Source organism: Lepidothrix coronata, unplaced genomic scaffold, assembly GCF_001604755.1.
Source record: "Lepidothrix coronata isolate B3197 unplaced genomic scaffold, Lepidothrix_coronata-1.0 Scaffold44, whole genome shotgun sequence".
NCBI classification, from domain to species: domain Eukaryota; kingdom Metazoa; phylum Chordata; class Aves; order Passeriformes; family Pipridae; genus Lepidothrix; species Lepidothrix coronata.
In genome coordinates, this window is record NW_016690224.1 from 3,977,012 (window position 1) to 3,991,868 (window position 14,857).

The 14,857-nt window shown below is 49.8% G+C and overlaps 2 protein-coding genes across 2 annotated transcripts; both read left to right on the plus strand.

Moving 5' to 3' along the window:
* The first annotated feature begins 1,526 nt into the window (after positions 1 to 1,526).
* On the plus strand, positions 1,527 to 3,949 carry LOC108497111 (macrophage migration inhibitory factor). Its single transcript, XM_017814480.1, has 3 exons — positions 1,527 to 1,745; positions 2,651 to 2,823; positions 3,682 to 3,949. Exons 1-3 carry the CDS (start codon positions 1,638 to 1,640, stop codon positions 3,746 to 3,748), a joined length of 348 nt encoding a protein of 115 aa, XP_017669969.1. The 5' UTR covers positions 1,527 to 1,637; the 3' UTR covers positions 3,749 to 3,949.
* A 774-nt stretch (positions 3,950 to 4,723) lies between these two features.
* Positions 4,724 to 13,960, plus strand: DDX51 (DEAD-box helicase 51). The gene is made up of 16 exons (XM_017814464.1): positions 4,724 to 4,832; positions 5,096 to 5,490; positions 5,881 to 6,125; positions 6,231 to 6,381; positions 7,058 to 7,203; positions 7,543 to 7,614; positions 7,798 to 7,904; positions 8,442 to 8,550; positions 8,924 to 9,069; positions 9,746 to 9,944; positions 10,561 to 10,676; positions 10,764 to 10,880; positions 11,775 to 11,876; positions 12,142 to 12,205; positions 12,420 to 12,554; positions 13,397 to 13,960. The coding sequence occupies exons 1-16, from the start codon at positions 4,810 to 4,812 to the stop codon at positions 13,421 to 13,423; spliced, it is 2,154 nt and encodes a 717-aa protein (XP_017669953.1). The 5' UTR covers positions 4,724 to 4,809; the 3' UTR covers positions 13,424 to 13,960.
* Positions 13,961 to 14,857: the final 897 nt, after the last annotated feature.

Sequence of the window (14,857 nt, forward strand, 5' to 3'; positions counted from 1 at the left end):
TTAGACACATTTCTTCATTGTTCTTATTTTAACTACAAGCAGTTGTTTTTAAAAACAGGTGCTGTGCATCCAGAAACGATTTATGAATGTAGGAGTGTGGAGCAATCACTTGAGGGACGGGTGAGCACAAGTACACTGGTGTTTGGTAAACTGCTAAAAACGCATCTCTAGAAGCTATGAAAATGTATGCACTGCTTCTTCCTTGGTCAGGGAGGCAAAGGAGAACAACACTGTAGATGTCTCTCCATTGTGTGGCAGCATGGCCAGGGGCTGCCATTTGGCCTGGCAGGCCACAGAGCGAGCACACCATGTCGTGACATTGCTCTCAAGTTTTTCTCCCTGCACGGATAGAATTCCCACCCCACCTCCATGCAACAAATCTGGGAGGCAGGAGGATGGGAGGAATAAGTGCAATAAGTATGCAGTGGTAAGGAGCTGAGGTGAGGATATCCAAAGAAGAAAACTTAATCAGTTCTTAATCGCTGTTCTTAAGCACCGTTAATACTACAAAAAGAAGTGCTCCAGTTCTCAACATTACAGTCTGTGTCACTCCTAAGTATTCCTATGTAACATCATCTCTTGTTCCTCATTCAGGGCTATATGTGCTCACAGGTATGACATGTACATATGGTCAAGCTCTGTAGCAGCAGCAGTGGCTGGAACTTTGTTAAAAATCAGCAGGTGCTTGATCCCCGTGTGTAAAATGTCTGGGTGGAGAGGCACTGGGCCTGATCCCCTTTAGCCTTCCTGTGAGTCATTTGGCTCAGCAGAGCAGCGCTGCTGCCGTCGGGGCAGGGAAGAGGCAGCGTGGGGAGCCGTGCCCTGGCAGCCTACGTGCATCGCATCACACAGCCCAGCATACGGCTCGGCTCTGCTGCCCCTCACCTCCGAATAGACACGCACCGCTTCGTTCCTAAGCAAACAAAAAAACCACCTCTACTTTTTTCCAGAAGAAAAAAGTATGTGAAAACGGGGATGCTGACGAGTAATAGATAATTTTTAATTTGACTGAAAAACGTTATAGAAAATAATTAATAATTAATATGCCAGCAAGGCAAACGTTTCTGCTTACATCGAGTTAAAGGTATGCACACAGTTAAACCAAAAACCGTACAAATGTGCCTTTATTTTGCGAGAATAAAGATACCCTCCGAAGCAAGGGTGAGTACCTCTTTTTGCAACTGCCAGGCTAGGGCCTATATCCCTCGCCGGCCCTAATCCTGCAGAAAGCAGTGGGCGTACTACAGCGGTGGTACCACATGTGTGCTGACACCAGGTTATGTGTGAGCTGCCAGCGCGGCCGGACTCCGTTCCAGGAAGCAGCCTGCAACAACCCCCCAAAAAATGTCCAGTGGCAGCAACAAATCGAACGAATAACTGCGGAGCGAGGGGAGAGCTGGGGCGAAGAGGCTGCTGCGGGAGGTTCCGCACGCCGCAGCGAGGGCGGCAGAGAGGGGAGGCGGGATGTGTGCGTGTCCCCCCGCCCCGCTCCCTCCCCTCCCCGCCGGGCGGGGCCGCTCTCCGTCCGGCGCAACCCCGCGCACTAAAAGCAGCGCCGCCGCCGCTTCCTCGCTCCAGTGCGCTGCTCCCGCCGCTCTGCTCCCGCTGTCGGCCCCGCCGCCCCCGCTGCCGCCACCATGCCCATGTTCGCTATCTACACCAATGTCTGCAAGGACGCCGTGCCCGACAGCCTGTTGGGCGACCTCACCCAGCAGCTGGCCAAGGCCACCGGCAAGCCCGCGCAGGTGAGGGCGGGCGGCGGGGCCGCCCCGGGCCGGGAGCGGGGCGAACACGTGCGCGGCGGAGGGCGGCGGGCCCGGCGCGGGGAGGCGCCGGCGGGGCGGCCGCGGGGCAGCGCCCGCTCTCTGGGGCCCTGGGGCGGGCGGGCCGCGGCCGCCGCCCCGCTGCTGCGGGGGAGGGGGCCTGTGCCCGTGCCCTCCCCGCCGCTGCGGGGGAAGGGGCCTGTGCCCGTTCCATCCCGCCATGCCAGGCCTCCCGCTGCCCGGCCCCTGTCCGTGCGGAGGCCGCCAGCCCGCAGCAGCAGCCCGGCCTGCAGGAGCTCGGCGCTCACGTAGCCGGGGATGTGCTGCGCCTGTGCTGGCGGTCGGGATTTGAGCGGCGGAGCTGCGCGGCGGCACGGACCCGCCCGGGCGGGGGCTTGGGCAGATACGGAGCGCTCCTGCGGGCTGTGCCTCCCTCTGGGCAGCTCCCGGTGGTCCCGCCATCCGACACGGCCCCCTCGGGCCGGACCGCCGGAGCTCGATAAGGCCGCTTCGCTGCCAGGCTCTCGGGCAGGCCCGGTGGCTCAGCCCGTGATTCGGGGATGTGAGCTCTGGCACGCGCAGATTTCGGGCCTTTATCTCCCCGTGCCGCGGTGCTGTGGCGGGCAGGAGTGCCCGTGGTGCCGGCGGCTTTGCACACACAGCCTAGTGCCTAAAGCTGAGAGCTGGGACGAGGGTCCCCGCAGCCCCCACGGCTGCGACCTCCTGAGCTGCTGATGCCTCGCCTGGATCTGGGAAGGGTGCAGAGGGCAGCGCTGATGAGTAGCCTGACCCCAATACAACTGCACTGTTTAAAGTTGGTCCCTAAAGCAAGTTTGTGTCAAGGGAGGACAGGTCAGACACGCTGTAACTGTGTTTTCCTCCCGCAGTACATAGCTGTGCACATCATACCTGATCAGATGATGTCCTTCGGGGGCTCCACCGATCCCTGCGCGCTCTGCAGCCTCTACAGCATCGGCAAAATAGGAGGGCAGCAGAACAAGACTTACACCAAGATGCTGTGTGATCTCATCTCGAAGCACTTGCATGTATCTGCAGACAGGTAAGGCTGGGACGTGGGTTAACCTCATATATCTGGCTTCCTGAAACTGATTTCAAAAGTTGGTTTAAAAATACAAAAAGCCAGAAATAAGTCCGTGTGCTTGGGAAAACACGAAGTGATCGCTTGTGGCATTTTCATGTCCTATTAAGAGTTTGATGCTTATGTCTTCCCCTGGAGAGTTGTCTGTTCAATGGCTTCCTGCTCTCAGGACAGGGAAAAATACCACAGCACTGACAGGTTGCACAGTGTCTTTTGCTTCTGAGGTGTGATGTCTTGTCCTCTGGTGAAGAGAGGCTGAAAGCACATGGGAAGAGCAGTAACAGGCTGGAGCTGAAAGACAAAGTAGAGGCCAGCAGGCTGTGAGCAGCTCCTTTGCAGGCTGTGGAGCCTTGGGAGGGTGTCTGTGTGCAGCTGTGAAGAATGGGGAGAACCTGCTGCCATGGGGGCTGGAAGGGAGACATGCCGAGCCAGCCCTGAGGGAATGCCTGGCTCTCTGGGGCTGCCCGTCTGTGTGACACGCGTGAGGGACTGCGGCACTTGGAAACAAAAGGGTTTGATCTCCGGAAATTCTTGACAGGCTGCTAACCAAGAGCTGTCTGGGTGTCTGGGCAGCCCCTGACTGCAGAAGAGTTTATATTTTAAAAAAGAAAAGAAGTACAATTCCAGGGACTCAGAGGAATATTGACTGTTTGGAGGCTTCACCAGAGAAGTTAGATAGATTTCAGTGAAAATGAAGCTTGAAACTTCTTGAAGCAGAGGAATGGGAAGCACTGTTCCGTGTTGTATTGTCTCATCTCACTCATGACTTATATAAGTGAGTTAATGTCATTGTTGTGTCCTCTTGTGCTTCTTCTGCAGGGTCTACATCAACTACTTTGACATGAATGCTGCCAACGTGGGCTGGAACGGCTCCACCTTTGCGTAGAGCTCTCCTGTCTGCCTGAAGAGGCTGCTCCTGGACCTCCCCTCACCCTGCCCCGTAGCAGAGACCGCGGCACAAATGGCCCCGTGTTGCATTTTGTGCACTCTCACAGATTGATGGCTCCTTTCTAGTGTGTTTAAATATTGCTGCTTCAACATTCCTCTGTTTTCTCTGTGTAGAAAACAAATAAAGATTTAGAAGTAAGCTGTGTGTGGAGTAGGCTTTGGGAGGTTAGGGATGGAGTTGGGCAATTGCTAATGTGTCTGTGTCACTCTGATCCTAAAGCAAACAAAAGGAACGCTTTGGATTTTCCTGGTTTTTTTCTCCAACACAGTATTTCACGGTACAGTGGTAGTGCCTGTGGCTGCTTCCCAACAGCACTCCAGGGTGATTTTTACCTTGCTGTGCCCCAGCGGCTGTAGGTGCCTCTGGGGCTCCTTGTCACTCTGAGGTTTGTTTTTGGCCTGTGCAGTTGCCACAGTGACAGCAGTCCTTTGGCCAGCCCTGTGCCTGCTCCTTCAGGGCAGCTTTCCTCTGGGAACGTGCCAGCTGTGTGGGGCCAAACAAGCAAGGAAGGAGTGCTTTTGCTCACTGAGGTGAAACAGTGTCATCCACATTGCTTACACTGCCTGCTCCAGGCAGCAGGAGAGGCCCTTGGTGCTGTGGGAGCCGTGCTGAAGCCTGCAGCGCTGTGGGAAGCTTTGGTGTTCTGTGCTAATCTGTCCCGCACTGATGCTGTGCTGTCTGCCAGCCTGTCCCACACGGATTTTGTGCTCTCTCCTACCCTGTCCTGCACAGATGCTGTGCTCTCCCAGCCCATCCCACAGGGATGCTGTGCTCTCTGAGTGTCCCGCACACATTCCGTGCCCTCTCCCAGCCCGTCCCGCTCCGACGCTCCCTGGGCAGGACGTTCCCTCCCCTCAGGGTCCCCTCAGGCGCGCGCGGCGCTCCCCCCACCCCTCGCCAGCAGGGGGCGCCACCCCCTCCCGCCCCTTCTGGAGCCTTCCGCCGGGACCTCGTTGTGATGACGTCATCTCGGTGCGCGCGGGCCGCGCGGCGCGGTCATGGCGCTGTTCTGCATCAACAGGTACGGCCGGCCCGGCCCCTGCCCCTGTTCCTATCCCTGTCCCTATCCTTGTCCCGGCCCCTATCCCTGTCCCGGCTCCTGCCCCTGTTCCTATCCTTGTCCCGGCCCCTGCCCCTGTTCCGACCCCTGTCCTTGCCCCTGTCCCTATCCCTATCCCGACCTTTGCCCCTGTCGCGACCCCTGCCCCTGTCTCATGCGCTGCCTCGACCCCGGGTACGGGCGGGCGGCTGGTGCCTGAGGGGGCTTTGTCTGTGCTGTTTCAGGTACGGCGGGGAGGAGGAAGAGGAGGAGCAGCAGCAGGAGGAGGGCGCTGAGGCGGAGGACCGGGCGCGGGTCCTGCTGGAGCGGCTGCGGCAGCAGGCGAGGGCCCGGCAGCTGAAGAAGCAGCGGGAGGCGCAGCCCCGGGGAGGGGAGGAGCGCCCAGGGGGCACGGGGCTGAGCCCCGGGGGTGAGCCTGGGGAAGGAAAAGGGAAGAGGAAGAGGGAGGGTGAAGAGCAGCCCGGTGCGCAAGGGCAGAAGAAGCTAAAGGCAAAACAGCCCCGCAGCTCTGCTGAAGGCAGGGCAGGCACTGAGCAGGCAGCAGATGGCAGCAGCCCCGTGAAGAAGAAGAAAGAAAGAAGAAGAAAGTCGAAAGTGCAGCGGGAGAGGACTGAAGCAGGTAACAGGCTGTAGGATTTCATTTCAATGTGGTTGACAGTTCTCCACGGAAAAGTGGACATGAGTTGCTCTTTGAGTACCTTGCTCAATTTACCTGGTTTGTTTTTCCTTTGCTTAATATGTTCCCAAAGTAGTTCTTATTTTTTAGTGGAAAGCCCAATATTGCAAACTTTGAGGATTAATTTCGTGTAAGGGGAGGAGGGAAATATGTCACCTCAGTCTTGTTGCCTCCATACCAACAAGGAAATGTTTGGCTTTTGCACTTGGATTTAGGAAAAAAGAGGAGCTTGCAAGTTGTTGCTTAAGTCCTACATTGTAAAATGTTGCCTGCATCCCTTTTGTGTAACACATTCTGACCTGTGGCTCTGCATTCCTGGTATCCACATTCCAGGTTCTGAAGAAGACGTGGAACAACAGGAAAATGGAAACAATGTTAAAAGTAAGTCTTCTAAAAGGAAGAGGACAGATGAGGAAACAGAAGGAGACGAAACAGGGAAGAAAGAGAAGAGTGAAAGAACTAAAGAAAATCAAAGCACAAAGGAGGAGCTTTCCTTAGCAGCCTCTGGGGAAGAGGCAAATTTTCCACCCTCCAGTTTGACAATTCTCGGAGACTACGACAGAAAGCCGGTGCAGAAGGTACATTGAGCTTGATGGGATTGTGATGGTGGTCAGGAGGGAACATGCATCTTACAGGTTTATTTTACGTATGGCATTGCCATATTCTCCTTTCCCTCTCCTCAGGTTCAGCCCTTTTTGCCACAGTGGCTTGCTCAACCCAAACGAGTGCAGAAACGTATCAAAGACAATCTGTGCCCAATCAGAGATGTCCCAGGAATCCATCCCCGCCTGCTGAAAAAGCTGCAGATGAATGGGATAGAGTCCTTTTTTCCAGGTACTTTGACAGTGCTTTTGTTCCTTTCTGAACTGATTTGCAGAGTTCCTGCAGTCTGGTGCTGAGTATTTTGTGTAGTCAGTGAAGTAAAACATGGGACAAAGCCAAGTTTAATGCATGTAAGTGATTGCATTAGCTTTAACACTTCATTTTCAAAGCTTTATCTAAGCTGAGTAAAAGTCTATTATCTACTCATAGATAAAGCTTGAAGTAATGGCTTAGAGCTGCCCAAAGAGGGAAGTCTTACTTGTGTCCTCACATTTTTCCTCCTTATGCCAAGCATGTGTTTTAGCTCCTTACTTTCCACCATGTCTGCTACTGATCACAGCTCTCTGGGAACTCGTTCAACTCAATAAAGTACCAGAAAAACATTCAAACAAAAAAAATAATTGTTGATTTTCCGTTATTTTACTGGTTTTGCAAACTAGTACAATAAATGCCAGCTCTTAAATAAGAAAGCACAGCTGGAAGCAAGGATAAGGGTAGGAGGGTGACCTTCAGTCAACTGCTTGGTTCAGCTGAGCCTGGAGGCCTAGGCTGTGTCAGAAGCCTGTCAGGGTTGTGTTGGGAAGCCAGCATGTGTCTTCTCACTTAAAGAATGCTTTCATATAACATTTTAAGGGTATGAGTGAGTTCATTAACGGTGTACTTTGTGTTTGTTTCTGGTTTTGCTCAGTTCAGGCAGAGGTGATTCCTGCCATTCTCCAGAGTGCCTCCAATGGGTACCTGATGGGGCGGGGGGGATACCGCCCCAAGGACATCTGTGTCTCAGCACCCACGGGCAGTGGGAAAACCCTGGCGTTCGTCATACCCATTGTCCAGGTGAGTTCACCCCAGGGAAGTATCTGCAGGGAAATTGCTGGGGTTGCTTTTGTTCAAGCGAAACCGCAGCTCAGAAGCATGTTAAAAAGCCAAGGAGTTCGTGGACATAAGGCAGCAGGATTTTTAGCTCAGAGCTGTCTGAGGGAGCCTCATGTCAGCATCCCACTCCTTTCCTCAGACAGCAGGCACAGCATGAGGAGTTGGGAAGGTGGAGGGAGAAAAAGGGAAACATAAAACTCCGAGGATGTGTCAAGCCCACCTCTTCTAGCTAGGTTAGGTACAAGAACCCCATTCTCTCCCCACTGCTTTCAGGCACTCATTTGGCCTTTATTTTGGCAGGTTCTGTTAGATCGAGTGGTTTGCCACGTGCGAGCTCTGGTTGTTCTGCCCACCAAAGAACTGGCACAACAGGTATGTGGCTCTTCACTGTCTCTCTGAGCAGAACTGGGCCGAGGGATAGGCTGGTGCAGCCAGTTCTTTGGCTGTTCTGTGAAGCCTGTGGAAGAGCCATCAGTGGGTTTGATGTTGTTACTGTAATGGAAAGTATTACTGCAAGTGTTTCTCTGGCAGCTGACAAAGCTCATCTCTTTGCAGGTGAGTAAAGTGTTCAACGTTTACACTGATGGGACAGGTCTGAAGGTCGTTTTGATTACTGGCCAGAAATCTTTTGCAAAGGAGCAGGAGATGCTTGTCCAGAAAAAGTAGGTTAAAAGGTATTTTGATAAGGTTTATAGAGATTGTAAACTAATTAATCTCATGGAACAGGGGTCAAAACACGGGCTATTGCAGCACACCATCATGCTATCACGATTTTGGATAGTGGGTTTATGTGCTGGACACTGGTGTTTCTGTCATTGTCATAGTGCCTGCTACTACCCCTTTTTTGTGACTAATGTTTTACTAGATTTTTGGGATTCTTCACCAGCTGAATAAAATGCAAATGTTTACCTTATGCCCACAGGTACAAGTGACTGTGTGGGATTTTGCTGCAGTTAAGCTTTTTTTAAGAGCAATGGAGAACGACACTTTCTGTTTAAAATGAGGCAGTTCAGTGCAGACTGGGGTCTGGTGTCCAGCACTGCCTCCACGTGCTCTCCGAACTCAAGTGCATATTTGAATTTTATGGTTTCTCAGTTAACTGAGTGATAGGAAAACCTTAAGGTCTGCTAACCAAGGATCTCTTCTACGTGCTTTATGGTGAAGAGAGACACTTACCTGTGGGCTGCTTGTCCTTTCAGAGTGACGGGTTACTGCAGCCTGGCTGACATTGTTGTGGCCACGCCAGGGCGGCTCACGGATCACATCAGGCAGACCCCGGGCTTCAGCCTGACACAGCTTCGCTTCCTGGTGAGTTGGCTCCATGGCTCTCCCATCCGAGGGCATTGCCTGTTACAGCTGTACTTCCTGCTTTCTTCTTGCATGGAACATAAATACATCTCCGTTGGAACTGTTGTGTGGGCCTGTCTATGCTCCAGATTCCAAAGGCAGCAGTCACAGGATCAGATGTTTTATTCCAACTCGTGACACCCAAGCATCCACCCACTTCCCCTTCTCTCTTGGCCTTTTGCAAACTCAGAGTAAGGATGGGCAGAGAAAGCAGTTCTATTGACTAGAAGCTTCCCTTATCTTACATTCTGGCTCACTTGTTACAGATAAAAAAAAGGGAAACCAAAAGCTTCCAGTATTTAACAAGGGGTGTTTTTCATCCTTGTGAATTCAGATCATAGATGAAGCAGACCGTATGATCGATGACATGCACCAGAACTGTCTGAACCAAATTGTCAAAGCTGCATTCCAAGTAGAAGATGACTCTGGCTCCAACGTGCTTTTTCAGAGGACCAAACCAGGGCCTATAACAGCAGCCAGGTGAGTTGCAGAATGCATTTCTTTGAGCTGATAGCATGGACACTAACTCTGGGTGTCACTGTCCTGCTCCACAGTACCTCCCACAGGGCCTCTCAAAGTCCCTTTCCTCTGAAAATGTCTAGAAAAATGTCTACCAAAGTAAGTCAGTGAACAGCTGATGCTAGAAAATGTCCTTTAGGCTAAGTATTGTATTCTCCAAGCTTTCCTTATTTAGACCAAAGGAGCATCAAAAGAATGTACAAATATTGCAAATCTGTGATTCATTTGCACAATAACTGTAGTAATACCCCCCAGCAAAGCTGAGTAATGGATTTGGAGGAAAACTCTTGCAATTAATTATCCGCAGCTGCTGTTTTCATACAGCAGTGGTAGAGATGTGTCAGAAACTGGGATCAGTGGCCAAGGAAGGACGTGACTAGAATGAGCACATGGGTAACCAGGGTGCAGGGGTGTGTGCAGGAGTAACAGATTCCTGCAGGTTGAGGGCACTGATCAGTTCTGTCTATGAACTCCACCATAAAACAAGGCTGGAAAAGAACCTATAGGAAGGGCCCAGAGCAAGAAAAGGGCATCAGAGAGTTAATTGCTTCCCTTTATAACATCATCTGAAGGCACTTGTGGTGGAGCTCCTTTGCCCCATCCTCAAAGCCTGGTTTCCCTGTGCTGTTTCTTTCAGCTCCTGCTCTCCTCAGATACCCTTACAGAAACTGCTGTTTTCAGCCACACTGACCCAGGACCCAGAGAAACTGCAGCAGCTGGACTTATTCCAGCCACGCCTCTTCACATCTGTCTATTCCGAGAAAAAAACACTTGGAGATGGAACAGAAACTGAACAAGATGCTAATAATAAATACACACTCCCCGAGGGGCTATCGGTATGGTGTTCATTCTCTTAAATTAGTTATGGTTGAAGATTTGTTTAATTCTAGAGTATCTGGTTATGGTTTTACTGTAAAATGTCTGTGTTTTCCTGCACTACAGAGGTGCTGGGCAAAAGTGGCTTTGGGAGTATTTACAACCCAGAGAGTTCTGTGTTTGTGATTTTGTTTTCTCGTTACTTAATGTTCATTTGTTTAAGACTGGATTTTTTTTTAATTAATCTCTCTTCACGTGGAATTAAGTTTTACCAGCAACGAGGAGTGGAAATGTGAAATAATAATAATGTAGTAGCACTTATCAATTGTCCATATGTATAACATGCATTTCAAGGCATGCAGATACAGGCCAGCCTGTAGACAGGAAGGCAGTGCATGTTGTTACTTGCTGTGGAGAAGTAAGAACAACTCAGGTCTCCTGTCTCCACTTGTTTTGTATCCTGTCAGCCTGTAACTGTGATTTATTCTAAAGGGGGTGGCACTGTGGGGTCTGGTTTTGCTGTCAGTTTTAAAACATCCAAGCCTGTGTAGGTCATGGACAGGTAGTGGGTTTCAGGGCAAATAGTCTTGGCAAGAAGTAATTTTTCTCTCTGAACTTCTTCCCTGTGGGCTGCAGCAATGTTACGTGCCCTGTGACCTGAATTCCAAGCCTTTGCTCCTCTTGTACTTCATGCTGACAATGAAGTTCACCCGCGTGTTGTGCTTCACCAACTCCAGGGAAGCTTCTCACAGGTGAGTAGAGAATGAGATCACTATCGTAGGTACCTGTCAAGTGTTGTTACAGAGGCAAGGAAGTGACTGTTTCCCCTTTCCCTGCAGGTTGTTCCTGCTGGTTCAAGCCTTTGGTGGAGTCACGGTTGCTGAGTTTTCTTCTCGGTTGACTCCAAGTGAGAGACAGAGAACCATAAGGGAGTTTGAACAAGGAAAAATACAACTGTGAGCATCTTAAATGTCTTTCCTGCCTAGTCTTCCTGAGAAAAACTAGGCAGAACCAAGGACACAGCTACACAGGGTCCTCTAAAACAGTGTGCAGGAGTCTGTGGCAGAATGGGTGTGAGACTTGGACTTGTGACTTTGAATTGTTTATCCTGCATGTAACTTGGCTTGTTCTAATCTAGCTGCAATCTGAATTTCTGTGTGTTATTTCATGGCAAGCAGTAAATGTAACTGTGTGTTCAGAGTTACCCAAAACACACAGGTTTGCAAGTCTGAAGTTTATTGTGTGTGCTGGGCATCTGGTGCTTGTAGGAAGGAAATGGATATTGGTGCTTGAACTATATACAGTGTTAGTGCTTCCTACCAAAGCAGTCCCTGCTCAGACTGGCGTACAGCTTTACTTCTATCCAAGTGTTTGATTTATGTTGTGATTTTGGTAGCTGTATGAGATTGTACCTGTGGAATGTCTCTGAGAAGAAGGTAAATACTGATTTTCTGGGTTTCCTTTTCATCCAAACCTCGACTACTGGAATTTCTCACCTTGCCCTCTGCATTCAGTACCTTTATGGAATGTTCAGATACCTTAGAGGTTTGTAACCTCTAGTGCACTGGGAGCTGTCAGGCTTAGTGTTCCATGCTTGGAGAACCTGGAAACACCCAGTAGTTTTTCATGCATAACAGAGGGTGATAGGCCTGTAGTGATGCTTGGAGGTCTGTGGGAAGCTAGTAATACCAGTGACAGTGAGGAGTGACTACAGTGCTCCTACCACACTCAGAGACAGGGGCTGGCTGACCAGTTTGAACAGAGATCAGCAAGAACTGTGCTGTGTTTCACTTTTGTGTATAGTACCAGAGATGTTGCCTGAAAATAACTGTATATACATTTACAACCAGGTTGATCAGCACAGATGCCACTGCACGAGGGATTGACGTTAAAGGAGTGAATTATGTAATAAATTATGATGCGCCGCAGTTCATCAGGACGTACATTCACCGGTAAGGCAGCCAGGAACAACAGGGAGATGTCTTGAGCTTGGTTTGCTTTGAAATGTTTAGCAAAGATGGCATGCACTTAAAAGGACTTCTAGTTTTTCTTTTAACTTTAATATGCAAATAGCTTTCGAATAAAAATTAAGCCCATAGCATTGCTTGGAATCAGACTTGCTTCAGTGTGAAGAGTTTCAGAATCAGACTCTTGGAGCTGATAATGGCAGTGACTAGGGGGCTCAAACTGACTTGAAGCTACTTTTTCTGTTTCCAGGGTTGGAAGAACAGCTCGTGCAGGAAAAGTAGGTGTTGCCTTCAGCTTGGTCCTTAGAATTCAGGTATGTCTTTGGTGTGGGGTTCATTTGATAAGGATGCATGCAGGGGCATGAGGAAGATAAGGTTCATACTACTCCCCATCTTTTCCAGTCAGCTGAGCTTTGTGCACAGAAACTTCAATTATTTCCTGACTAGGCAACATGTTCCAAAATGTGCTCATTTTCTAGCTGATGGGCAGTGGGGTGTCTCATCTCCTGTGTCTGTTTTGTTATGCAGGAACGTCGGTTTCTGCGGATGTTGAGGGACGCCGGCATCCGAGACATGCAGAAACACCCCATGAAGGGCAAAGCATTAAAGCCTTTGGTGCAGCAATATGAGGCAGCTCTGTGTAAGCTCGAGAAGACAGTCAAGGTAATTGAGTCAGGGAATAAAATAAAAAAATCAAAACTACAGCTTGTGCAGTTTACTGTAATTCATGCTTAGCACAAGTATTAGTGTCCAGGATCCTTTCCTCTAACTGAGACAATTCCATCTCGGTGTGAAGGCAGCATTGTGGGTGCACCATTATGGAATACTCAGAAAGGGTGGGGAGAGGAGGAAGAGGTTTTCTCTTAAAGGTTGGCAGCATCCCTGGAGGGATTTAAAAGACATGTAGACTTGGAGACATGGTGGTAGGTTTGGCAGTGCTGGGTTAATGCTTGGACTCTGTTGTCTCAAGGGTCTTTTCCAACCAAAACAACTCTATGATTTGTGGTGGTTTTTTTCTATTCTGCCTTTCTCTTTACCTCTGGAGCTGGGATTTTGGCAGCTACCCAGTGTACTGCAAATGAAAAGCAGAGATTCAACTTTTTGTCATTACAGAGTTTAGGACTGTACTGTACAGCTATGCTGACTAGAGTTGGGTATCCCAAACCAGGAAAGCATTATCTGCAGGCCCTTCTTTATACACCAATGGGAAGGTTGAGAGCTTTCAGACAAAAGCAGGGTAGCATTTACTGTGCCAGATGGGTGGACTAGGAATCCGTAATAGACCTTGTGCTGCATGATTTGGGCAAGTGTTCTGCTCTCTCATTTGAGAACTCCTGATAAATGTCTATCCTCAAAAAATTATGATTTAGAGTTCTAGACTAGGAATGTTTGAGAACTGGGGAAGAAAAGATTATTAAATTGTCCGATTGCTCCCTGAAGTCCCTTCTGTGTGACCCTGAGACAGGGACATCTTCAGTCACCTTCTCAACTTTAATTTTGAACAGAACGAGCGAGCACAGAAACGAGCCTGAAGGAATGGAAGCTGAGATGGTCGTGTTTCGTGGCACTGAAGCCCCTGAGTGGGACAGGACATGGACTGGTCCCCAGCACAGTAACGCTCAGTCGTGGTCTCAGAACAGGCCTCAGTGGTTGGCTCCTCAACCTTATCATAGCTGAAGCTGTTACTGGCCTTGTTCCTCTTTCAAGGACATTGGAAACAGAGTTCACTTACTGGTTGAAAAAAAAAGATAAAATTTGAGATACAAATATCTGGAAGAGGACTTTGCATTGTATCCTGCTGGCGTGTGTAGAGCTGCCACCAGCTCCTGAGCACGGGCCTGATGGAACTGCTGTCCTCCAACGGTGAGGGCTGGGCCCTTCTGCCCTGGAACAACTAATGGTTCTGTCTTACTGCACAAGCAGCTGTGTCTGCAAATGCATAAACACCTGTACAGTGCCTGTAGCAGAAGTGTTTGAAAAGCTGCTCTAGGCTGAAGTGACTGCAACTTTTAAATAAATACTATATATATATATTTTTAAAACAGTGTCTAATAAAAGATTCCGGGGCTCAGGAGTTCGACTTGATGATCCTTGTGGGTCCCTTCCAAGTTGGGATATTTCATGATTAGGGATGGAGATATTGTTGAAGGGATTTTTCACTGTTATAGTCTTTTGCCTTATCCTTGGCTTCCAAGAAAGGACAGAACTTTGGAAGGAACGTTGTTTCCTTCCAGCAGGTATTATTAAGTGTTAGGCTGGTGTTAATGCAGACTGAAATGTCTGATGTCTAATATGAATGTCCTGGAGCCAGGTAGTGTCACTGCAAGCCATAAATCTGTATTTGACACATGCCACTGGTATTTTTAGCTGTCCCAGCAGAGGGCTTAGAGCTGCCACGTAGCTGCAGCCTGCAACTACCCTCCATGGGTTGCTTTTCCTTCAGGAGGAAAGGCTCCAGCTCTGCCTTATTGTTGTGTAAGGCAAAATATATGTACACCAGCATCACCAAAACATTCCTGAAGCAAAATGAAGGGCTGGGAATCTTGAAGGGATGGGTGTTGGGAAGGGTGGTTGAATCTTGTGAAGATAGGACCAGTGTGGGTTTGGTTTATAGCAGTGAATCAATGTGTGTTTTCCTGTTGCGTGACTGCTCACTCTCCAGTTGTTTTTCCACAGCACGGGTGTCTTGGCTGGTGATGGAATCGCAGGAATGGAAAGTCCTCTTGTGCAAGAACTGCAAACTCCCACGGGGCAAACCCAGGATCTGCCTCTTGAGCACCCACGCCCAGTCAGCCTTGCGGTTTCCTTATCATTAAGGGATTAAGGGCAGTTATTAGGACGAGCCAGAGATCAGATGTGAGGTGGCAGAGCCCGGTTGAAACTTTGCTCCAAAAAGTGCCATCACCGCTGTCCTGTGAGCCCCCGGCCCTGCCCTGCCCCGAGCGGCCGGAGCGGGAGAGCTGCGC

What these genes read in the sequence shown, in the direction of transcription:
- DDX51 (XM_017814464.1), top strand. Translation starts at nt 4,810, where the DNA reads ATGGCGCTGTTCTGCATCAACAG. An exon ending in GAACAAGGAAAAATACAACT is followed by an intron (nt 10,881 to 11,774) that starts GTGAGCATCTTA and finishes ATTTACAACCAG; the next exon opens with GTTGATCAGCACAGATGCCA. An exon ending in AGCTCGAGAAGACAGTCAAG is followed by an intron (nt 12,555 to 13,396) that starts GTAATTGAGTCA and finishes AATTTTGAACAG; the next exon opens with AACGAGCGAGCACAGAAACG.
- LOC108497111 (XM_017814480.1), top strand. Translation starts at nt 1,638, where the DNA reads ATGCCCATGTTCGCTATCTACACCAATGTCTGCAAGGACGCCGTGCCC. An exon ending in CCACCGGCAAGCCCGCGCAG is followed by an intron (nt 1,746 to 2,650) that starts GTGAGGGCGGGC and finishes TTCCTCCCGCAG; the next exon opens with TACATAGCTGTGCACATCAT. An exon ending in TTGCATGTATCTGCAGACAG is followed by an intron (nt 2,824 to 3,681) that starts GTAAGGCTGGGA and finishes CTTCTTCTGCAG; the next exon opens with GGTCTACATCAACTACTTTG.